Genomic DNA, 23,290 nt, shown 5'->3' with positions numbered 1-23,290 from the left:
TCAGGACAAGGAGAGACATTTTGTTCCGCTTGCCCTTGAAGGGTGGAATCCTGCCTAACCAGGGATCCCAGCCACAGCAGAGGACACAGCAGCAGCACATAATAACAGGGCGCCATTTTATGAAGAGATGCATTTAACTGGTTGCCGCATCTGACACACGTAGGGTGAGACTCCAGCTCCTGGCCCAGCCTTGCGATGCCTGCAGGCGTGTGTGGTAACAGGGCCTCCCTCCTGCTCCAGGACAACCAGTCCAGGTGCTGGTGGTCAGCTCGACCCACAGCCCGCTCTGTGGTACCCAGAGGCACAGAGCAAGGCCTGGGTGGCCACACTGCTGCATTGGAGGAGACACTGCCTGAAGAGCAGTGTGTGATGGACCACTGGGAAGAGATGTCACTGGGAGCTGCCTGGGCAAGGAAGGCACAGGGACCTACTGTCAACGGGCAAGGCTAAGGAGGTCACATGCAGAGCGCAAATCTGTCAAAGATGCCTCTGCCATCATCTCGAGGCAGGGACTCTTTGACTGAAGGCTACAAGGCCTGCCATCCCCTCTGCCAGCCCTGCACACTCCGTGCTGCTCGGGTTGCCGAGGGGCTGCGACACATCCTGGGGGGCGGGAAGTCCGAGGGACATCCCCTGCAGCCACTTGACTGACCCTGCAGCCACACTGAACAGACCTGCCACCACTCTCACCATTGAGCCGACACCGGAGCCACCGTAGAGACCCCCGCTTCCCGCCCACTGTCTCAGCCGGGAGGCGGACCTTGCCCAAATGGACAGTACCCGCCTCCAATCCCTGAGCTTTCTTGCCCGCCCCCAGCTGGAACAGCCAATCAAAGTCGTGCTGGGGTCGGCCCGCCTCCTTGCTGCTTGTCCAATCGGGCAGCGGCACTCTGGCGCTCCCCTTATCCCTCCCCGGGGAGGAAGATTACGTAGTGTGGGGTTGGTATTCCCGAAGCACTGTGGTGGTGTTACTTTGCCTTGTGGATGCCTACGTTGTTGGCGTAGCGGCCGTAGTTGGCGTAGCGCTAGCCGCGGCGGCTGTGGCCGGGAGCAACGGCGGCTTTGGCGAGGCGAGGGTAGACGGTGCGAGCAGGGCCGGGCAGGGACCTGGCCGGAACCGAGCCGCAGGTCGGTGGAGAAGTCGGGAAACGGGGCTGAGACCTCTCGTGACTGGGGGGCCGGGAAGGGGATCTGAGACCTGGCCGCCGCTCGATGTGCAATTCTTGGGGCCGGAGCTGGGCTTCGCGCCGGTCACGGCCCAGTACATGGCCCCTGGTGCTGGGAGAGGGGCTGAGACCCGGCTACAGTTCACTGTGTGGTTCGCAGGGCCGGGAGGCAGGCTGAGACCGGGCCACCGTTCAGTGCATGGCTCAGATAGCGAGCTGAGACCTGAGCACAGCTTAGTGCATGGCTCAGGGATGCCAGGGGATGGGCTGCGACCTCTGCAGCCTAGTGCGTGGCTGACGGGGTCGGGGATGGGCTGAGACCTGTCCGCATCTTGGTGCACAGTCCGCGATGCTTTTGCGGAGGTGCCCGGGCCACGGCACAGCGGGCAGAGCCGGCTGGGTTCGCCTGCTGCCGCCCGAGCGGGAGAGGGTCTTCAACCGCGCACCCCTGAGCAGCAGCAACTTTGCCTGCACTGGTTCGCAGTCATTAGTTCCGAGTATCGGCGAGGATTGTTTACTGCTTGGTGTTGATAACCTTGTCCCTTTTAGATGCTAATCAGCTCTTGCCTCTCTGCTTTTGGTTTTGTGTAAACGTGTAATGAAACGACCGCCTCCAGCCCCAAAACTGCAGGGCACGGCTTGGTGTGGACGTGGTGCTGGGGAAGGCAGCGCACTCTCTGGGCCTGGTTTTTGGATCAACCAGATGACCTGATTCGGTTGTTATGCTGTGTAATCTGGAGCAGACTGCTTGCTTTTCCTCTGCGCTGTTTTATCCGTTTATAAGATACAGGTGCTAATGCTTAGGGCTGGTAAGAAATGCAGAAAGGAAACAGACTTTTGCATTTCTTGAGATGGCTTTTGCTTTCTCTTGTTAGACAGCTTTCTCTGTAAACTGCATCTGAAAATGATGGGTGAAAATAGACAAGATTTTTATTATTTGCTGTGCAAACCAGGAATTATGAGGAGGATGATAACAGTGAAGCTGGCTCCAGGCAAAAAGGGGGAAGAGGATGTTTGGGCCAGGCTAATTGGGGCTATACCTCTTAAGACTGGTATGAGTCTGGACTAAACATTACCCATCCAAACAGGTTTTAGAGGAGGAGGAGCCCAAGACTGGCTGGGACTAATTTATTCATTTCCTTCCCAAAGGCTGACCTGAAGACCTGTACCAAGGAGTTGCACAAGAGGAGAAGATAGAAACTGGAAGCTTTATGAATGTGCTGCCTACAGACTTAAGCCTTCTTCAGAGACTCAGAATGACTTTCCACAAGAGATGCTTTCTGGAGGGGTTGTGCTGAAGTCAGAGCACTGCACCCTCAAACTGGGACAGCTCCGGCTGGTCTGGAGCTGAGACTAACTTCTCTCCCTTGCTTTTCTCTTGGAGATGTTGCAGAGATTTAATCTGACCTTCTCCTCCTCACCTGAAGCCTGCCGTGGCAATGATCCCACAGCCAGATCCGACCACCAAAGAGAAGAGAGTTGTGTGTTTGAAGCTGGGCCGTTGTTGTAACTGAGCTGGAATTCAATCCCTGCTTGTGCTCCTGGAACGAGTGCCGTTCCTCTGCTTGCGTGTGTGTGTTTTGAGCTGCTCCTCCCTGATCTTGTTTGGAATTCCTGGCCTTTTCACGCTGAATTTGCCCATGGCTTTCCTGATGAAGAAGAAGAAATTCAAGTTTCAGACAAGTTTCACTCTTGAAGAGCTGACTGCTGTCCCCTTTGTGAATGGGGTTCTGTTCTGCAAAATTAGGCTGCTAGATGGAGGAGACTTTGCAAGCTTATCTACCAGGTAAGACGCTGCTTGCAGACTTGCTTCCTGGCTGTGCTTCTTTCCCTGGTTATTCTTCACTTGAGCAGTTTAGCATATGGCCACCACTTGCCTGCCCTTTGATGGGATTTTAATAGTCCTGTTGTAGGGCCCCACTTGCCACATCATTTTGTGGAGCAGGGGAAGAACAGAGCTAGAGAGCTCTGAGCCTGGGTGGTGTTGGCTGATCAGAGCTGGACTGAACGTTTCAGAGATTTTAGGAGGGAGTGGGAGGTCTCTTCCCTGGAGGGGGCTGGGGTTTATGGATGAAATCCTTTTATGTTTGGTTGGGATTTTTTTCCCTGCCTTGCCCAAGTTCTCGCATTATTTCAGACCCTATGCTGTATTCCTTTCATGCTGACAGGAAATTGAACTCGGTAGAAAACTTTACGTAGGCAAACCAACCTTTCCCAACTTTGCTTCAGAATGACTGTTCTTGGTAGGAGTGGAAGTAGCTTGCTTTGCATTGCCAGTTGCTTTGCCAGGGAAAGCTGCTGCTTGGAGTCAAAGCTGTCGGTGTTAAAGGCGCAATTTATCTCCTCGAACTGATCCCGTTGCATTTCCACGTTTATAGCTGCAATGTTTTCTTTCTCTGTGTGTTCCTTCTGCTGCACATGTTATAAAGTTGTTCATCCATCATGTATTGGCGTTTCTCTGATTCCTTCAGGCAGGTCTGTCCCCATTCCTCTTACTAATTGCTAATAAAAACTTGCTTTGTTTCCAGCTATGCACACAGATTATCACCAGCACTATGCAAAGCAAATTCCTTAACAGCCCGGACTTGCTTGCTTTCTGCCTCAAGATGGGAAGGAAGCCTTCAGTGGCTTTCAAGACTTGTTTTTTAGCTTTGCTGAGTGACTGATCAGTTTTAAAGATATGGGATTAGTTTGTGCTAGCCTTTAACTGCTTTATCCCAGAGCTAAAGCCTGGTTTGGTCTGGTTTTCCTCTTTGTGGTGCTGCACATTGAGCTTTCTCATTTCAGGGAGGCAGATTTTATTGGGCAAGTGTAAAACATTCCTGTCTTGCAAATAGAAGTGGCAGAGCATTGCTCAAAGCTTGGTTTTTCTTCCAGAGGCATGGTGCAACCTCTGAAGTCTATAGAAGCCGTGGGCGTGGAACACCTCAAAATGGTCTTTGAATTAATTTTTCTTTTGAAGAAATCTATCAAAAGAGCTTTTCCTTACCGTGCTCTCCCCTGAGGCTAGGTCCTTGGTTTTGGTGGAAGCAGCTTATCTAAGGAATTCAAATACTATGTGAACTTGGAGAGAAATTAACCCTTTTGCTTCCTGGAGCGGTAATAAAATGAATGGGACTGGAGGGTGTCTCAGAAAATGCCTGTGCTGCGAAATGTCCATCTCCCCCTCTCTCTCCCTCTCTCTCTCTCCTTGTCGTCCCTGAAAGCAGCTTCAAGGAGTCTGGCTGGGGTTTGCTGCTGCCAGCCCGTTGGGGTTGTGCTGGGCTGTTTGCTGAGCTGGCAGGGGTTCAGCAGTGCGCTCAGCACGGTGTGCTGCAGATGTGTTCCAGCAGTGCAATCATCTGTAATTTAAACCAAACACACACATTGCTTTCAACCAGCTTGATTGCTCCTAAACGAGCAAAGGGGAAGTTGGCTTTTGGGTTTGCCGCCTTTCCCCTAACCTGTCTGTGCTCTAACTGAAAGCACATGGAGACCTGTTCCTGCTTGAAAAGTTACGAGTCTCAGTGGTTTTGAGTCATTTGACCTTTCCCAAATATTTTCCACTGTTGCAGTTAGAGAAACTTCAGGAGGGACGAATTGCCAAGAACGGTGAGGAGAAGAATTACTGAGTGGAGAGGATCCCAAGATCATGCTCTGTATTCCTCTAGCCATTTCCATGATTCTCTTTGGATCTGGGGAAAGATTAAAGGAAAGCAGATGCTGTGTCCATGTTGTAAGTCTGCATGTTATTTAGGATCTGTGATTGTTCTCTGAACGCACCCACTTCCAAGGATGCTCATGTTGTAATGTCCATCAGGTCATCTTGTGTGAGCTGCTTGCGTAAAAAAGTCTGGTGTTTGCTCTGCAATCGATCTGGGCTGCTTCTGCAATCTGTGGCAGTAGGAATTGTGCAGCTGTGATCGAGCAGACCAGAAGCTCTTTCTGCCTGTGAGTTTTCAGAGAACTGATATGAACAAGAACTGATACCAGCAAGGTGTCCCATGTCATTTGGAGTCTGTAAACAAGGTGAAAAGGAAGTAGAGGAACCCTTCATAAGACACACTAAATCAGTTTCCCTTTTTTCTCAAGTGACTGGTGATTTGGAAAGAAGTGTTGTCTGAGAACACAGGAATCCCCAGAGACACGTTTTTCTTTCAGGTTATTTACAGTAGACTTAGTTGACAGCTTGTGCAGGTCTGTGGCGAGCTGTGGGGATGTGATCTATCCAATGAGTTGATAGGTGGAACCACATTAACTTGACCTGTGAGCACAGTAGAGAGGGAGGGCAGAGTAGATCAGGGCTGTGCTGTTGGCTCCTGTCAGCCTGTCCTGGTCACAAGTCCATTTCCAAATGGGTTGAAGGTACCAGCTGCAGCCTGGTGCTATGGGTCCAGTGGGGCACAGCCCAAGCTGGGGCTCCCAGGTTGTGAACTGCTCACACCTTCTCTGCCCAGGATGGTGGGGAACGTGTCTGAAGGCTTAACACTCTTAGGAGTTCAAGGCACTCTGGGAAGGTTCAGAACCTGTCAGCATATTCAGCTTTTGGGATCTGCCCCTCTTGGGTTGTTTGGATTGGTTTGGTTCGTCCTTGCAGATGGGTACCCGTTTTCCACACTTGCTGTGCACAGGCCTTGCTTTAAAACATGGGTTTATGTTGACTAAAGTTGCAGCTGTAGATACACCTTTGCTGGTCTCTTCCCCTCCCTTTGTAAAGTCTCCTTACACTCTTGGTGGGGCTTCTGAGGATAAGACTCACCCGTTTCAGTTTACAGTGCTCTGCCTGAAAAGCAGCTATTGTCTGTGAGCTTATCACCCTGCCACTGGATTACAGAAGTTGGTCTTCTGAGAATGCCTCAGAGCGCTTGCCTGGCTTATACCTGGCTCAATTTCCCCACGGAGAAGTCCTGATGTATTCCTTGAATAGCATTAATCCAGATACTGAAATAGCACAACCACCAGTGAATTCGGTTGCCTCCCAAGTAGCTTTAAAAATAGCAGGCAGAGAGCAGCAGGGATGTATTCATGGCAACCGTTTTTGTGAAGCAGATGGGCTGCTGCATTTTGTACCAGTTTGAAGCTTTTTTTGGGGTGTGTGTCTTTGTTCCTAGAGGGATGATACGATAAGCTCATGGAGAGGTTTCAGATCTGTTCATTGTCGCAGGCAGGAGCCTGGGTATCCAAATGAGTGCCTAAAGCTACAGACTGGTGTAGTGCGTACATGTCCATCTTTGGGTATCATAGAAGAGATTCAATTGATTAAATTGTAACCCTCACACATACACACACACCCCCCCCCCCCTTACAGTGTCAGTTAATGCTGAGTGATAGCCAGATGCTCTTTACCTCACTGCTGATTGATTTCTGGCTGTGTGCTGCCAGCGAGCGTTGCTGGTGCATGATGGTGAAGGAAGTGAAAAGCCAGGTGTTATCCACAGACTCCTGACACTTCATCCTACATTGTTGGATGTTAACTTGCCAAGTTGTTCTGTTCCCGTGCCAAGCCTCACTCGGGTATTTCTGGATGTGAAGGAAGGGATTGTACTCTGAAAGCCCATGGCTGGCTCTAGGGAAGAGGCTGTTTTGCATGAGTTGAACAGCAACTTTGAGGGCATTTCTCACCTTCCTCATTGTCTTCTGAAGACACCTCAGACTGTATTTCCTTTGGGACTGTGCTTTTTCAAACACATGCAGCCTTAGAGCTTGGTTTTCTGATTCTGGGCCTCATGTGCCAGTTTGAACTAAAGACCACAGTTTCTCTGCTGCAGCTCAGTAGCTCTTTGCATGCAGGCTTGATCTGGGAAGAGCTGACCCTGTTAGGGTGGTCCTGCCTCGAAGTATTTTGGTGCCGTAAGCGTGGACTGAGAATGTTCTTAGCCTTGCAATTTATAACTGAGTAAGTGTGAAAGGCCATTTCCTGTACAGCATGCTTTGTTCAGTTCGGTTTTGGTGTAAAGCTGTATCCAGAAAGCCAAAGGAAATGCTGATATTTGGGAGGCACTTCATCCTGATAGCTCCCTGTGGACTGAGGTCAGCTTTTGTTTAAGCATGGCTTTGTCATCCTTGTGGAGGTACAGACCTGAAGCTACTTGCCTGCCTCTTAGTGGAGCACACAACTTTTTCATTTCTGTAGGACATAAAGGAGGAGAAGTGTTGCTCTGCTAACGCTTGGCTAGTGTTCTGGATTCAGAAGCTTTGTGAAGGGAGGGACAAGTCATGCCACCTTTGAAATGCAGCTCTCTGATGAGAGCTAGAAACCAACTAATTCACTGTCTTTGTGTAAATAGTCCCTGTGCCTGATGTTACAGCATGCTTGAGGTAATGGCATTCAACAGCTTGGCTCTTTCAGAGTGGAAAATCGTTAACTGTTTGGTTCATCAGAGATTCAGCCCAGTTGAGATCTAAATCTTCAGCACTGTCTGCCTTGAAACAAAGGTTAGGTAACAAAATAGTTTCTTCTAGAGTCAGTGTCCCCAAGAGGGAAGAAAAACAGCTATAGTGGAAGTAGAAGCTTGCTGACTGAGTTCTTGACTCGTGTGGGATTGCCATGATATAGTAGCGAAAGGAACTTTGGTTGTGGCTCTAAACCCTTCTAGTTCCATATTTTAGGACAAAGTATGCTCAGCTTTGCCCTCTGCTAGAGCTCTTGGTGTGATCATGTATTTTAAGAGTGCTTTTGTTGCAAACACTTCTGAAGATGTAAACCTTCTCTATGTATACATACATTTCTAATACATGGATCAAGAGAGTGAGTTTTAATGCTCCAGAGCAGCTTCACATGCCAACATGACTCTCCTGGCTGCAGCCTCAGAAGTGGGTTGAGGGTGTTGGCGGAGGAGGCATTTGATGGCAGCCTCGAGAAATGATTCGCAGTAAAACATAACCTAGTCCAAGATAATGTTAAGGCACAGTACCTGCACTGATTGTGTTCTTAAATATAGAGAAACTAGACAGCAAAGATGAGAAGAAGGGGTTTCATTCCAGCAGTGTAGCTAAATGTAGGTGAAAATTGTGAGAGCAGGTGGTGTGGATGAGGTTTAACCTCTGACAAGGGGGATGGGAAAAGTGCAAACGCAATAGACTGCTGCAAGGTCCCTGGAACAACCAATCTTAAGCTGCACATTTGCAGAGTATTTCTGTCACCTTTTCTGGGCTCTGGCTGGTACACCTGCAGGCTTCTCACCACACAGGCTTTAGGGTGGGTTGATTTGCTTCGTGCCAGACTTGCCTCTTCCTGTCACTGGTCACCGCACTGCAGCCTGTCACAAGACAAGCAGAATTGTTAAAACTTTCCTGCCACAGGGGCTGTATCCTGTTGAGTAAAGAACAGTCTCTGTTCATGATGTGCCTCCTGTTCTGACTGCTGTTGCTCAGGCAGGGGCTGCTTTGTTGCCCAGAGAAGCTGTAATCTAAAGCGCTGTAAGCGATACGCTGTGTGTACAGCATCAGTAAATGTGTTTGGATACAGCTGGCTTTCAAACTTCCCCAGAGTCACTGATTCTGAACTGGCATTGCTTTGACAACTAACTCTTAGCAGCAGCCTTATCTGTGTGGTTTCAGCAGCCCTTGGCTCAAAAAATTACTCATTGGAAATTAATGTTCTGCTTAGAGACTGGGACCCTGCGGCCTGCTTGGTTTGCAGGGTGGCAATGCCATCAGCTCCGATGAAGGGCATGGGGAGGTAGGAAAGGGTGCTCCCACCCTTTAAGACATGTATTTATTTCTGAAATACAGAGGAAAATCTAAATGGCTTCCAGTCTGTTTATTCTTTGTGCTCTTGAGCTGCCATCAGTATTGACTCTAGCTTTGTAGCTGTATTTCTGAGGAATTCTTGCATGCCTTTGGCAGCCTGTGGTCTCGCTACACAGCAGTTGGTATTTTAATAGGCCATAAGTTGCCAATGGCAAGTTGTTCTGGTACCAGTTTCTAGATAAATGAGGTAGGTACAGATTTATTTCTTCTTACTATTTTATTGCAGGAAGCTGCATCTGGTAGTATTTCAGGAAAGAACCTGGTGTCTCCCTCCCTCACTTCAGGGCAAGTCAGTAAGCTCACAAGCCTGGGGAAGCTGGGCGGTGAGCTCATCGCACGACATCCACCTGCGCTGGGCTCTGCAAGGCCTCATCCGTGCGAGGACAGGCGGATGTGGCTCTGTGTGCAGCCTCCCTCTTTCAAACAGGATGTGTTCTGCATCCTCTGTAAGCTGCTGGCTCTGCACTGGGCTCACAGCCTGCTCTGAAACGGGTCAGGAATTATCTTATAGTTGTGGCTCATTGTATAATAAACCAGAAGCCTTTAAGAGTGCCCTGAACCGACGTTTGGATCTGCTTGTTTCTTCTGTAACGGCTTGTGACCTCATATCAGTAATCCTTGCTGTACAGGTGTTATTTCAGGTGGCTGAATGTGTTGCCCTACCCCAGTACCAGCTGCTTACCCTGCAGGATGAGAGGCTTGTTTTTTGCCTTGCAGTTTATTCATAGCATGCCTTTGTGCACATGCTGGGAGACATGATACACACCACCATCGTAATCCTGACTTGGCATCATGAGCTCTCTTGGTACCATACAGTGGGACTCAGCATCTCATTTTAGTGCCTGGATTTGAAGGCACTTCCCACTAGACAAACAGTTGTGCCTGTGTTCACTACATGAACAGCCTCCTTGTTTGGTGTATTTTTAATCTGATGAGCAAGAAAAGGAATTGTTCTGCGGGGTTCAAAATTGCTGATCTTCATGGATCTCATTTCCGCGTGCTTCTCGTGGGTCTCCCATGGAGCTCAGTTGATAAGGCTGAGGAGAAGATCGAGGAAATGGGACAGGGTTCTGGGCATGAGGAGGAAGATGAAGAGGAAGCACATGGAGAGTATAGCATCAGGACGAGGCAAGTGTGGAAGAGACAGGATGTTCTAGATAAGCAATAGCAGTGCAGTCTCTGTAACGGTCGCTTTCCCTGCGGATGGAAAGTAGCTGAGCTGGCAGGAGAGCAGGATTGTGCCTTTCCTTTGGCTGAATTTGTCATAGTCCATTGGTGAGAGGAGGCCTTGAAGGAGGTCCTGTATTTTAGTAGGAGTTGCAACTGAGGCTAAAATTAGTTTTACTGCTGTATTCTAAATAAGAAATGAGCCTTGTCTGTTCAGCCTGAAAGCACTGAGGATGCTTGCATGGGAGGAAGGAAAAGAGTACATGGATTTACTGTCTTGGAATGGCTAGAAAGCTGCAGCACTAATTAGCAATGCAGCTGAGAGACCTACAGAGACTGTCACCCCTGCATGTAGTTGGTAACTAGCCCAAAATGTGCTCTGAAATAAACAACTAAATCTGGAAAACTTTCTTTGGGGGTTGCAGCTTCCTAGAGCAGTGTTTTTGCCTCAGAGAGGCAAGTCCCTTCCTCTGCTATTCAGTGTACCAAATGTGGAAAACAAAATTAGGGTCCTGTTTAGTGCCTTTCAGAAATTACCAAGCATTATGCTCCAGTCTGGCTTTGCAGTGGAGAAGCAGATCAAGGAACCTGTAATAGGAAACCATGTGAAAGGCCCTCGGGATCTCAATTTGGGGTAGTCAAATACTTCCATTTTGCTTCCAGAATAAAATTTTGTATTAAATGACTCCAGTAAGATGTTTCACTAATGGATATTGGGTTAATGATCAACAGACTCCCTCAGCAGCTGCCACATGAGACTGGTCTGCACATGCCTACCTGTGCTCCTGCCTGCTGCTGGAGTTTCTATTCCTCCTGAAAGGAAGTTAAGAGCACGCGGAGTACGAAATGGGGAGAACAGAGTGAACCCTGCTGAAGGTTCTCAGTTGTCTTGTTCTCTGTACAGTCACTTTTGATTCCAGTCCTTGAGGGAACTGCTCATCAAAATGAAAATGCAAATGGCCTGGATGGGGGGGAAGGAAAGGCTTGTCTGGAAAAGCCTCAGGCTTTGACACTATTTTTCTCCCTGGGCTTGTATCAGATTCTTTCAGGCTTTATCCGTGCTTGAAAGAGCAAAGGTGAAGCTGGGTGGGGTATGGTGGTATGCAGTGGATATTTGTTCACAGGTGTATAGGATGAGGAGAGGGTTGCCAGCTTGGCTACATTTTCATTGTGCTTTTTCTGTTTCTGCTGCTAGTTCCTGTTCTTCCCATCATTGCCTAGGATCTGCCTGCATGTCACAGAATATGAGGGAGGAATGCAAGATACTTATAATTCAGCAATTATTCCAGATCTCTTAATGCTCCATAGCCCTGGAACAGAGCAGTAGCATTCACACTTTGACTTTGACTTGCTGCACCAGGTCAACCCCAGCCAGTGAAGGAGTCCTGTTTCCAGGCTAAGCAATTGGGAATCTTCAGAGGTAGTCTTGCCTGTTACAGATTAATTATGCAGTAACCCTTTTGTGGGAAGCTCTTTTCCTGGCTTCTGTCAGCGGCCTTTTATGGTTTATCTCATACTTCCATCACACCAGGCAATTGCATCTGCATAAATGTTGAATTCCTTTTAAGTGCAGTGCCGCTCATCTTGTGCCTTCAGTGGCCTGCAGTGCTCCTTGCCGCAAGGGAAACTTTGTCTTGTGGAGGAGTGCGTTTCCTACAACTGTTTCTTACATTTGCTGCCTTTCTGCTTTGTTGAATCCCCTTTTCCTGCTGCACAGGGAGCAGCTGATTGTGCTCTCTTTGGCCACCGTTCTCTTTAAGGCCTCTTTCTGACGCAGTTTATAGCGATGGCTTTTCCTGCTTTCTCTGCAAGTGTGCTCTTCTTTCAAAACAAATCTGCATGTTGCCTTCCCTCCAGAAGTGATGCATACACATCTCCCATGTCCATTGCTCTCAGTAGAGGAGAATCAAGGGAATGTGTCTGAATACAGTTTGTAGCCTACAGCCACAGGGGACGTAAAAACTCTGTGATCCTCACAAACCCACTTCTGGCAGCAGAGCCGTGGGAGCCTCTGCTCCTATCTCCCAGGGGCTTAACCAGCACTGGCTGCTCTCACAAAATGCCAAGCTATATTCTGTTTCTAAACAAGATGTAATTTATGAAGTTACCTTTCTCTGATTAGGACAAGTTGCATCGCGAGAATTATTTCTCAGACAAAGGCTTTTGTCTGGAGCTATGGCTCCAGAGGAGCAATAGCAGCCCTGACTGCTCTGCCCCTTTCTCCTCCCCTCTTGTTGGTTCTGGCACTTCAATGTGACACTGCCACTGACAGACTCCAGAGTCAGAGCTGCAGGAAAGAGAGAGTTGGGACAGTTGGTGTCTAAAAATCCCAGCCTGTCACCACCAGTATGGTGACCAGTCAGGGATTTATTCATCAGCCACTTCTAATTTGCAAACCTCTTCTGCTGATTACACTCTTTGCTGATAAACCCCAGCAGTGATAGATAGTGACAGAGAGAACTCAGGTTCAGAGAGAACATGTTTGTACCTTGTCCTTGCAACCAGTGACCTGGTTTGTCCTGCTGAACAGTGCTTTTATAAAGGAACCACCATAAAGCACCTCTATTCATCATGGGATGAAAAAGCTGCTCTTAGCATGTAAAGGGCTTTCTCTTGCACTATTGTATTGGTTTTGACTAAATGTATAGCATGTAGCAGTGACTCATGGGGGAACACGTCTGGACACAGCAGGGTGTTTACCTCTTGGGTAACTAAGCCTACTTTTAGCACCAGGGTTGACTTCAGGCAGCTTATTTACTGAAGGGCTCTTCAGTGTACTTGAGCCAAATTGCAGGGATGTTACATCACATGATATTAAAGAAAGTATTCCAGAAATGAACTTGGCCTCCTGTGCAGGTTAATTTGCTCTGTAAAGACTTGGCTGGTACAGCTATGTTGTTAAACTCTCCTGGTTGAAGCAGGGTTGATCGTGGCAAAACCGTGTCACTTAACTGACAGCAGTATGTCTTAATGGGCCATACATCTGCCTCAGAGGCAAAAAGCTTTACCTCTGTGTACAAGTGCACATCACTTGGGTTAAGGATGTTGTTCCTAACCTTGTGTTAATTCCCTTCAGGATTTCCATTTTCACCATCCCACCAAAGCCCTGGAGTACTGAGCTGACCCATGTCATGATTTTTCTGGGAGGCCTACATGTTTGGCTGGGGTTTTTTTGTTTCAAAAAGTAGCTTTCTTTTTTCTCTGTAAGAGCATCTTGTGTACAAACCCATCTTTCTTGGAGTTGTAGCCAGGTCTTGTAACCTATGTGGGTAGGGATATCATCAGAGTTCTTCTTGCTGCAGTTTATGTCACCGTCTTTCTTTACCAAGAGTTTATATTTAGTCAGCAAAAGGCAAATGTGGAATCTCTCAAAATGACAGCTAGCACTTAGGGGATGAAGAAAGTTTATAACACATCAGCAATGGATAATCAGTGACTCTTCATCTTACATCTATGGCCTGCCAGAAGGGGAAAGGCTTAGAAAGCCTGTATCATGATGGGATAGAGAGGCATGCACTGACTCTGACATACAGTGGGTTGATCTACCTTAATCTTGTAAGCATCTGCACAGAACAAACCTTAAGAGTTTTTCTGTAGCATTTGGAACTTTCTGAAGTTTTAGTTCTTCTGCCTGTTAAAACCACAGGGGAAACTGGAATTGTGATTTGTGCAAAGGGTGAGCAAGGCCTGGGAGAGTCAGGAATTTTATTTATTCTTTTTTCCCCACCTCTTTAACTGTTTAACTTTTGTGTGTTTTACTGTGCTATTGACTTGGTATTTTGCCTGAACATCCACTCCCTCCCTGTCCTTCATCCTATTTGGAGGTTTCTCAGCTTGGGTTTGCTTGTCCTCTCTAACTCCAGCTGACTTGGCTGGAGGTGTAGGTAAGAGTTCACAGGCCCTTCTTACTGAAGTTGTCCCCGTGCCTGCTTTACACATAGAGGACATTTGATCAAGTGGTCATAGCTGTGGAAAATTGGATCTGAAAGGTATTCATGCCCAGAGTTACACAAGCTCTTCAGTGTTCTGGGTGTGAACTGCATGATGGCCCAATCTTCTGCAGCGTGGATCAACCGTGGGAGCAAAAGGAACAACACAGCTGAGACAAGCAGGAGAATGCAGCACCAACATACACTGGCCTGAGTGTAGTAGCTGGTGGCTAGGCTGGGCAAACTCAAGTGAGATCTATCTCAAAGGTCTTCTCCAACCTGGTCTGGTCTGGTCTATTCTATTCTATTCTACAGTGCAGAGTTGTTCCAGTTTCTTCTGTAACTGGAATCCTTGTGAAATTGCTTAAGAGAGGGAAGCACTGATGGTGGGCTTGGCAGCCTGGCACATGGTTTGTTCTTAGCTAACCCAGCTCCAGCGTAGTCTATCAGAACAATAGAAGTAGGAGTTGGTGTGGTGACTCAGTGTATGATCAGCGTTCAAAAAAGGCAAATGCGTCTTTCAGCGTTCAATGCGCTCATCATTACAGCCTTGCGTTTCTCTGCCTGAGTCATCTATCCAGTTATTCCTTTCCTTACACTTAAGAGTTTGGTGGTTCTTTGCTTGTGATGTTTTTGCTCCTGGAACGCGCCCCTGGCCTGTGACCAAGCAGAGCTTCGTGCTCTGTAGATGTGGCAAGAAGTCCTTGGATGCTCGCTGCTTTGGCTTGGTCTGTCTTCAGCACAGTGTGTAGCAGTAGAGCTATTGCACAGCATTTACTGTTACAGTCCCTTCTTGTCCTTGTTTTCCTGATGTCTGCCTTTTCTTCTCTGCTTCAAGATGACAAAATGTAAATTAGAAACTCCTGAAGGCAGACTGGTTCTGCTGGGCATGTCCTGGCTGTACAGTGCCATGTACATGTCCCTTGCTGCTCAGCATTTGAGTCTGTTAGAGTGATTTCCCCTTGCCTTCTGCCTGCTCCGCCCTTGCTTACCCTTCCAAAACTCATCTGACTTGTTCTATAGCTTAAGTTTTAAAGGGCCATTATTCTCTAACTGTCTTCCTCTATTTGGCACTGTTTTTCTTTATGCAAATTCTGCTGTAGCACTCTCCTTAGGCATGCTATATTTTAGTAACGTCCATTGTTTTGTGTGGCATTTTTAACATCATGTTGGGAGATGCATCAAGCTTTTCAGATTTGGACACAAAGAATGGCTGGAAATGTTTCTTTCTGAAATAAACCCCAATCCTAGGTTTTGGAAGCCCTGGATGCACTGGAGGGTGTGGCTGTCCAGTGCAGTGATCTGGAGTACATGAGATGGGCTGCATTGGAAAGCCTTTGCCTGTGGGACATTCTGGGTGAGGTGCTGGATTTCATGTCTGTCACTTATAAAAGACACATGTCTGGGTGCATGTGACTGGAGTCCAGACATAACTGAGTTACTGCCTTTCAAAGAAGCTGTTAATACACAACAAGGAATGCTGGTGCTGGAGGGTTTTCTACTGGTGACTGACTGCCACCCCCATTCTTCACTAGGTATTATCTCTGCCTGGCTTGTACTGGTGCACCTTTATCAAGATTGATCACTGCCTTGGAGGAAACTGTAATATGCAGTTCAAAAGCTGTGCTGCTGCGGAAATAGGCTTCTGCTGGAAACGAGGTTAAAGCCATAAAAAGTCAATTGCTTGCCTGCTAGATACCAGCTTATTCCTAAGGAGGATTTCAAAACCATTGTTTGTGTTCTGTTTTCATTTCATGCTGCCTCATTGTTTTTGCTCCAGTTCTTTTCCTCACTTGCCTTTCACATACTTAGTGCTGTCATCATAGTCCCCTGTCCCCCAGTGAAATGGTCTTGACTGTTCCTTACCTTGGCTTCTCAACTGTGGCTAAATTTTCTTCCATTAGCTTTTTTTCTTTCCTGTCTAGTTGCTGTTAATCATTTTTCCTGTATTTGTATCTTCTCCATTCAAACAGGGATTATGCAGGCTGTGCTGCTAACTGTGTAAGCGGAATCTGGTTCCCTGAGCTGACTTTCCCCTGCTCTTCCTTCCCCATTAGCTCTTCTCCCACCGCCCCAAGTGCTGGCAAACAGCGGGAGTAGGTGGATGTCCATCTCCTGGAGTGAGGCAGGACTGAGCAAGCATGATGAAGCCTTCCAGAAGTATTGGAGCTTGCCATGTGCCCCCTAGAAAATGCGGAGTCCTGTGGATGCTTCATTTCAAAAGCACTGATGCTCAAATGTGGCATTTAGAGAGTCCAGAGGGATCTCTCCTCTGGTGTGAATGGAGAACAAACATAGCAGGTGTAAGCTGATGCCAAGAGGGAGCTGTGGCTAGGTGTCCTTCTCTGGTAAGGGCCTTTGGAATGGGTTTGCTGGGGGAATCCAGAAGCGAATTTTGCATGTAGGTGGTAGATGTGATGACCCTGCTACTCAGCCCTTGCTTAAAACACTTGCAGTGAAACGTCCAAATAAGACTTGTTTCGCATGACAAAGGCTTCCTTAGTTCTCTTGGTAACACACTCTGCATCATCTGTCTCTGAGCCATTTTTCCATCATAACTGCTAATGTCTACTACACAACAACCAGCACTTGTCAGCTGGAGAATACAGAGTTGTTTGCAGTGGGGGAGACGTCCAGCTCTTTGGTTGGCAGTTGTTCTGCTCAGTGATGTAAGCCCAGGCAAAACAGAGTAACTTTATTGTTGAGTGCTTCTTGCAGCCCTTTCTCTTCTGGTCAGGGAAGGCAAAACCCCTCCGTGTAAACAACTTGCTGTAAAGCTGTACACCTCCAGGTTAAACTGCCATGGATTTCCATGCATCCTGCATCTGGATCAGGTTCTTTCTGATCCTGTATGGTGTTCCCTGAGGAATATGGTGTGTCACCTCTCATTCCTAGGATATGTTTCCACTAAACTTCCCAGCACCTACAGCTGCCTCATGTTTGCCTCTTTCTACCTGTGCTTGGCCTGCAGGAGCTTGACACGAAAGGAAAAGATGGCAGCTCTGGGCTTTACTGGTGTGATAGATTCCCCAGCTGCTGTTTGCTGTGTTGTCTGCTGATGGTGCATCTTCTTTGCTGCTGATTTCTCTCCTTTTCTTTGCCAGGCATCAGGATGGCAAAGCCTTGGAGCTGCAGTTTTCTTTAATAATAGGTGTGCTGCAGTGAAGTGCCCTGTCCTAAGCCCATTATTTGGGGGTTCTGGATCATATATTTAAACCAGCTAATGGCTAAATGCAGGCTTGCTTTCTATTATACATGTGTTCAGCCACCTTTGTATTTTTCTGTGCTTTCCAGGCAGTGATTAGGCTGTGTTTGTAGCAGGCCCTGCTGTGTCTGTAGGATGGTATAAATTCTGGCATGCTGCTAGCACAGTGGTGTGAATGCCAGTTACTGACCCAGAATCTTAGAAAGTCAGTTTCAAAACAGGTTTTTCAGGGACTTTTTCCTTGCCCTTACCAAAGGTCTCTTCCTACAGCTTTGCACTTGATAACCTGGTTAAAATAGTAACTGTCTTCTCTGGAGTATAACACAGGATCATTCCATCTTTGCCAGGCTAGGGGTGTGTCGATGATCCTGCCCTAGTTCAGCCTTCAAAGTGCTGGGGACAAGATGAGGCTGTCTTAACCGTGGGTCTCTGCAGCTGAAAGCAGAGCTGTGTAAAGAAATGCTGTAGAACATGCCCTTCAGATACAATCTGCTGAAATAACTCGATTTTCCCTCAGCCCACCCCGCTCTGACTGAGAGGATTGTGCCTGCATCGCTGAGGCTGTTACCTTCCTCCCCAAAAGACCCACTGCTGGCATGTGTCAGGCCCCCTTCGAGAGCTGCTTTTTAGTGTCACATTAAATGAATATAAGCTGGGACTTTGTTCCTTGGCCTCTTTAAAATGGTGGTGTCTTTCTTGTGCCTTATCAGATCAGGATGTTGCTTCAGTGATGTGCTCCTGCGTGCAGTGGTGAACCAGGGAGGAGGGTGCAGAGCATCGTCTGCTGCGAGCAGGCAGGAGGATTAGTTCTGCTTGAAGGATATGACACAGATCCACATCTGAGAGGGGGGACAGTGAGCATGTGGATTGGGCATCAGAAATAGGAAAGCCTGCCCTCCTCCTTTGTGTAGATGAGGAGGAGGAAATCTGAATAAGAAGCTCTTTGTATGCGCTTATCTATATGTTGTCTCATTTAGCCTGAGGTTTGCCCACATCTGCTCCCATACATGAAACCTCAGACTGAGACACATTGCTCTGCTGAAATGTTTGGCATTAAAAAGATATTTTTTGTTGCCACTGCCCTCCTAGCAAGCCTTTGGCCTTTGGATGTTTCAGACTTTTGACTGCCTTGTGTATGACTGCTGCCATAAAGTGAGAGTGGAACATCTGCTTTCCTAAGCGTTGCAGCGGGGAGGGTGTTTGAAGTGTGATACCCAGTTGGGCACAACTCAGCTTGCAGTCTGTAAATAGAAGGTTTTAATCTCTGTTCTGGTGTTTCATTAGCTAGGTTTTCATGTGGGAGAGAGGCCCAAGATAGCATGGGTTGTATACACGGCCTTTTTCTGAATGTGTTTGCTTTAGCTAACTTGCATTCATGGTGAGCTTTGTGGCTTTCTCCAACAGTGCTGCTGCTCACAGCTGGTGAATGTGGATTTTCTACAATCTGTTTGTTTCATGTTTTTCCACCTGTCCCCAGAGCTGCTGTAAGGCTGTGCCTGAGACCCAAACCCTTGGTGGCTTCATTGAGCACGCTGCTGCTTCTGTAAAAGTAGGGAAAGCAGTGGGGCACTGCTGTGCATCGTTCCCATTACTGGGATTCGTGCTGTCTACAGTGAAAGATCTTCTGATTGCTCTCTTTCTGGTAAATCTTCTCTCCAAGAGTAGGATGCAATAAACTGTCCCTTCTGGCCAGTCAAGGAGCTGGAGGTAGATGAGCAGCCTCAGCACTGGAAGAGCCCAAGCAGCTTTGGAACTCTGCTTTTCACAAAAGCTGCTGCAGGATTGCATTGCCTTATTCTGAGGAGGTATATTTAGGTCTGGAAGAGTAATTACACAGCTTTGAATAAGTCTCAAGTCAGAAGAGGGCAAAGCTTAGCTTGGCAGAGATTCAACCTTCTGGGAGTCTTCTTGCAAAATGGCACAGACAGATTTTTGAGGAGAAAACTTCTGAGGACCCGTTGAATTGGCACCTCGTACCAGGCATCGCTCTGGGCTATTTCTGGCACTCCAAATACAGAGGGAAGCTTAAAATTAGACACTTCTGGGTTTAAGCTGTTAATTTCTGCTTTGCTTTTAGGTGCCTTGTGATTAGGATGGAAGGAAGCACGCCTCTCAGTCCAGCCCTCACCACACTTCTTGTGTGTTTTTGGTTTCTTGTGCGATGGTTCCTAATTGTACAGCAGAGAATATTCTAGGGCAACATACAAATCTGAGGCCACTTTTTGTCTATTTTAGTGTTCTCTGGTTACCAGCTTGATGGGAGGTGGAGAGACAAAGCCCATCACTTCCCCACATGCCTTCTTCTGGAAATGTGGAACCAATTTCTTAGAGACTGGCTTGAAACAATAGTGCTGTCACTTGCTTGTCTAATGGTACAGCTCCAGCACTCGCCCTTAAAAGCCACTCTTTAAAGTGGAAGGGAAAAAAAAAAGCCATGAGGACAGTCATTGTTGAATGACTGTGAAACTTGTGACTGGAAAGCAGCTCTGCATTTTGTCTTGTAAACTCCTTTCTGCCCTGTGCAGACTATTCTGAAGACACAAAAAGCCCCCAGCTATGCATGCATCTGCAGCTTGGGTCCATGTTTGTAGTGGTGTGAGTAACATTACCCCTCAAATCCTTTCCCTAATCCCTTGTGCTATGTGGTATCTACAGCAGCTTTGGAAAGCCAGTGTGCATCCTTAACAAGGGAAATTGTATCCTAGGCTGCATCAAGAGGAGTGTGGCCAGCAGGACAAGAGAGATGATTCTGACCCTTTGCTCTACTGAGACCCCCACCTTCAACACTGTCCAGTTCTGGTATCCCCATTCTAGGAAGGACACAGAACTGTTCAAATGAGTCCAGAGGAGGGCCACAAAGATGATCCAAGGGCTGGAACACCTCTGGTATGAGGCATAGGCCAAGGGAGCTGGGGTTGTTCAGCCTGGAGAAGAGAAGACTCCAGGGGGACCTTATAGCTGCCTTACAATACCTGAAGAGATCCTGCAGGAAAGCTGGAGAGGGACTTTTCATAAGGGTGTCTAGTAATGGGATAAGGGGGGGTGGTTTTAAACTGAGGAAGAGTAGGTTTAGACTGGGTCTAGGAAGTTTTTCAGTATGAGGGTGGTGAGACTCTGGAATAGGTTACCCAGGGAGGTTGTGAATTCCTCCTCTCTGGGAGTGTTTAAGGCCAGGTTTATGAGGCCTTGAGCAGCTGAATCTAGTTGAGCGGTGTCCTCTGCCCAAGGGATGTTGGAGTAGATAATCTGAGGTCCCTTCTGACTTGAGCCATTCTATGATTCAAGGATCAGAATATCTGTTAGCAGAGCTTGTGCTAACAGCAAATTAGCTATGAAGGAGCTCTCTATTCCTAACCTGTACTTTTTGACACGTTTTGAAGTGATTTTCATTGGACTTAGAGGCATCCATCAGATGCTTAATCATGGCTGCATTGTACTGTGGGTGAGAGTAAGGAAAGCTGCATGCTAGAGCAGTTCTTGCTGATCCTCCTGGCCAAGTGGCTGCAGGGAGCATGCCATGGGTGCCCAGGAGCTGGAGCTTAGTCACTGAAGTATTTGCCTGTGACAGGAGTTAGAGCTCTGAGCCACATTTGTGAAGGAGGTTTGCAGCAATATGCTGGTCCTGTCGGATCTGAGGATCATTCCCTTGTAGCTGCTTTCCAGCTGCTTGAAGCTCTGGTGTCCTTAGCAGAAGTTGCAGTTCCTCTTTAAAGAAGACTAATGCTGCTAAAATATTCAGTGTTTGGGGCATCCCATGTGCCCTCCTTGTGTTTCTGAAGCACATGTGTTTGTAAGCATTTTTTCTGTTCTTTTGGATTCCTTTTTTTATCTGTATCTGAGTTTTCTTTCCTTTAGGTCATTCGAGATACCAACTGTTAAGTCAGGTTTAAGGCACCTCACATCTGCAATCTGCCTAGTTTGGCTATTTAGTGAATATTTTATTATGGGTAAAGCATTTTTAATCCTTCTGGAAGTGTTTCTTCTGCTCTCTGAAAGAGCTGGAGAGTGGCATGATGAGAACCAGATCTCATCTTGAATTAATCCCAGATTCAAAGGTATTTTCAGCCCTTAGACCTCTCACTTTTTCAGTGACTTTAATAGCTTGAGTTCTGTCTGGAAGGAGTTTAAGTTCACTGCCTTGAAGGAATTGCTGCCTTCTGTTTTCCCACATTTTAAACAGGGATGATCAGCCCTTATCTGTATTAGAGGATTACAGGTTTCAGTTATTTGTCAGCTACCCCTTTTGAGCTCTCTCTGTTTGCCTTGACCAGCATATTCAGGCCCCACAAAACAGCTCACAGCTTTGCAGGACCAGGATCCAGTCCCTGATGTCTGTCCTGTTGGGCTGCACACCAGCTTCTGCCCCTCCTTCCCAGAAGAGCTGAGGCAGTAACAAGGCTGACTGATCTCCCCTTTGCCACCAATCTCTCTGGCTTGCACTGTGCCTGGGTCAGATGGTGGGAAGCCTCCCTTTCCCTGCTAAAGCAAACACTTTATCAGGTGCCCTTGCTCCTTTGTCCTGTGCTAAGAGGAGAGATAAGAGCGAGATGCAAACTTGCTGGCTCATAGCTGTCAAAAGTGCCCTCCCTTCCCTCCCCCCAGCCTCATTATTTTGAGAGCTTAATAGGCTGAGGTCCAGGCTCTGAGCCATAAACGGATCAGGCCCTGTAGAGGATCAGTGGGGAAACAGAGCCCCATGAAAGGATCCACACACCTTGTTTCCAGGCTTCTTTGAACCAGCCCCCTTTGAAGGGTGAAATCCAGTTTCTTCTGATAACTCTGCTGAAGCTGTAGCTGAAGCAATTCCTGTGCTCAGGAAGGCTTCTTCTCTTCCTCCTGTGGCTAAAGCTGTGATGGAGCCATGCACTCCTCCACTTGCTCTGGAGATTGGGGTAGGCTGGTGAGAGGCTGGGCAAGTAAACCCCCCTCCTCCCTGGCTGGGATTTCTTTATGGTCTGACATCCCTGCCATGATCTGAAGCACAATGTTTGCTTGTTATGGTCCTGACTGCATGCACTCAGGAGCATGTCCACGTGCACTTGTCCTCCTTTGAGCTGGCTGTCCTCACTGGCTTAGTCCCAGCATAAGAAGCAGGATGGCTGGCTGGGAAGGACAAGCTGTCTGGGACAAACAGCATGTTTGTTGTACAGAGGCTGTACAAAGCAGACACCTCATAGGAAGATAAGCTTGCAAACCTTCAGCCCAGTTCAGTGACGGAGGCTGGCTCCATCCAGGCTGGACGATGTATGAGCTAAACTGGCTAAGCAGGAAATGTCTGAGCGCTTGGGAGAGTTTTAAAGGCAAAATCTGCTGACGAGATGGTTTGGATTTCCTGTAACCACGGTGGATCTTACCTGTACTGACTGGTGAAAAGCTTGATGCTAACCCAACACCTTTGTGTGGTGCAGTTTTAGGTGCTGTGGACCCAGCTGTGTTGTAGAGGATCTTCACAGGTCACATTGCAGCCCAGCTGTGTTGTAGAGGATCTTCACAGGTCACATTGCAACCCAGCTGTGTTGTAGAGGATCTTCACAGGTTGTTGAGGATCTTCACAGGTCACATTGCAGCCCAGCTGCGTTGTAGAGGATCTTCACAGGTCACATTGCAACCCAGCTGTGTTGTAGAGGATCTTCACAGGTTGTTGAGGATCTTCACAAGTCACATTGCAGCCCAACTGTGTTGTCAAGGGTCTTCAGAGGCCACATTGCAACCCAGCTGTCATTAAATAATAATATAAAGAAGGTAATAGTTGGGATTGATTTAGCTTTGTAGCTTTATTTGAAGAGTGTTTTTGTTGTGTGTTTTTTTCACATTCACATAGAGAGGAAGTTCAGGAGAACTGTGTCCGCTGGAAGAAGAAATTCACCTTTGTGTGCAAGATGAGTGCCAACCCAGCCACAGGACTCCTGGACCCCTGCGTCTGCCGAGTGTCCGTCCGCAAGGTGAGCATCTACCTCGGGGAGGCAGGACCACCTGGGGACTGGTGCTGGCCACTACCTGCTTATTATTTTTTTTACCAGCAAGAAGTATTGCATGGGCAGTGGTTGGAAGGAAAGATTGTTTGGGGCCAGGATGTGGCTGGAATGGAGCCT

The 23,290-nt window shown here is 47.6% G+C and overlaps 1 protein-coding gene across 2 annotated transcripts in view; it reads left to right on the top strand.

The window, feature by feature from the left end:
- The first annotated feature begins 1,065 nt into the window (after window positions 1–1,065).
- EEIG1 (estrogen-induced osteoclastogenesis regulator 1) overlaps window positions 1,066–23,290 on the top strand; it is a 37,305-nt gene continuing 15,080 nt past the window's right edge. Inside the window, exons 1-3 of one of the 2 annotated variants that reach the window (XM_054174575.1) lie at window positions 1,066–1,128; window positions 2,316–2,952; window positions 23,020–23,140. In XM_054174575.1, the coding sequence (XP_054030550.1) occupies window positions 2,807–2,952; window positions 23,020–23,140 (267 nt within the window). In that variant the 5' untranslated portion in view covers window positions 1,066–1,128; window positions 2,316–2,806. Of the gene's footprint in view, window positions 1,129–2,315; window positions 2,953–4,713; window positions 4,882–23,019; window positions 23,141–23,290 lie in introns of those variants that run through there. The other variant, XM_054174576.1, reaches the window with a different exon arrangement.

Source organism: Dryobates pubescens, chromosome 29, assembly GCF_014839835.1.
Source record: "Dryobates pubescens isolate bDryPub1 chromosome 29, bDryPub1.pri, whole genome shotgun sequence".
Classification (NCBI taxonomy): Eukaryota; Metazoa; Chordata; class Aves; order Piciformes; family Picidae; genus Dryobates; species Dryobates pubescens.
Note: the sequence above shows the minus strand (reverse complement) of the source record. Positions and strands in the feature narration are given on the sequence as shown.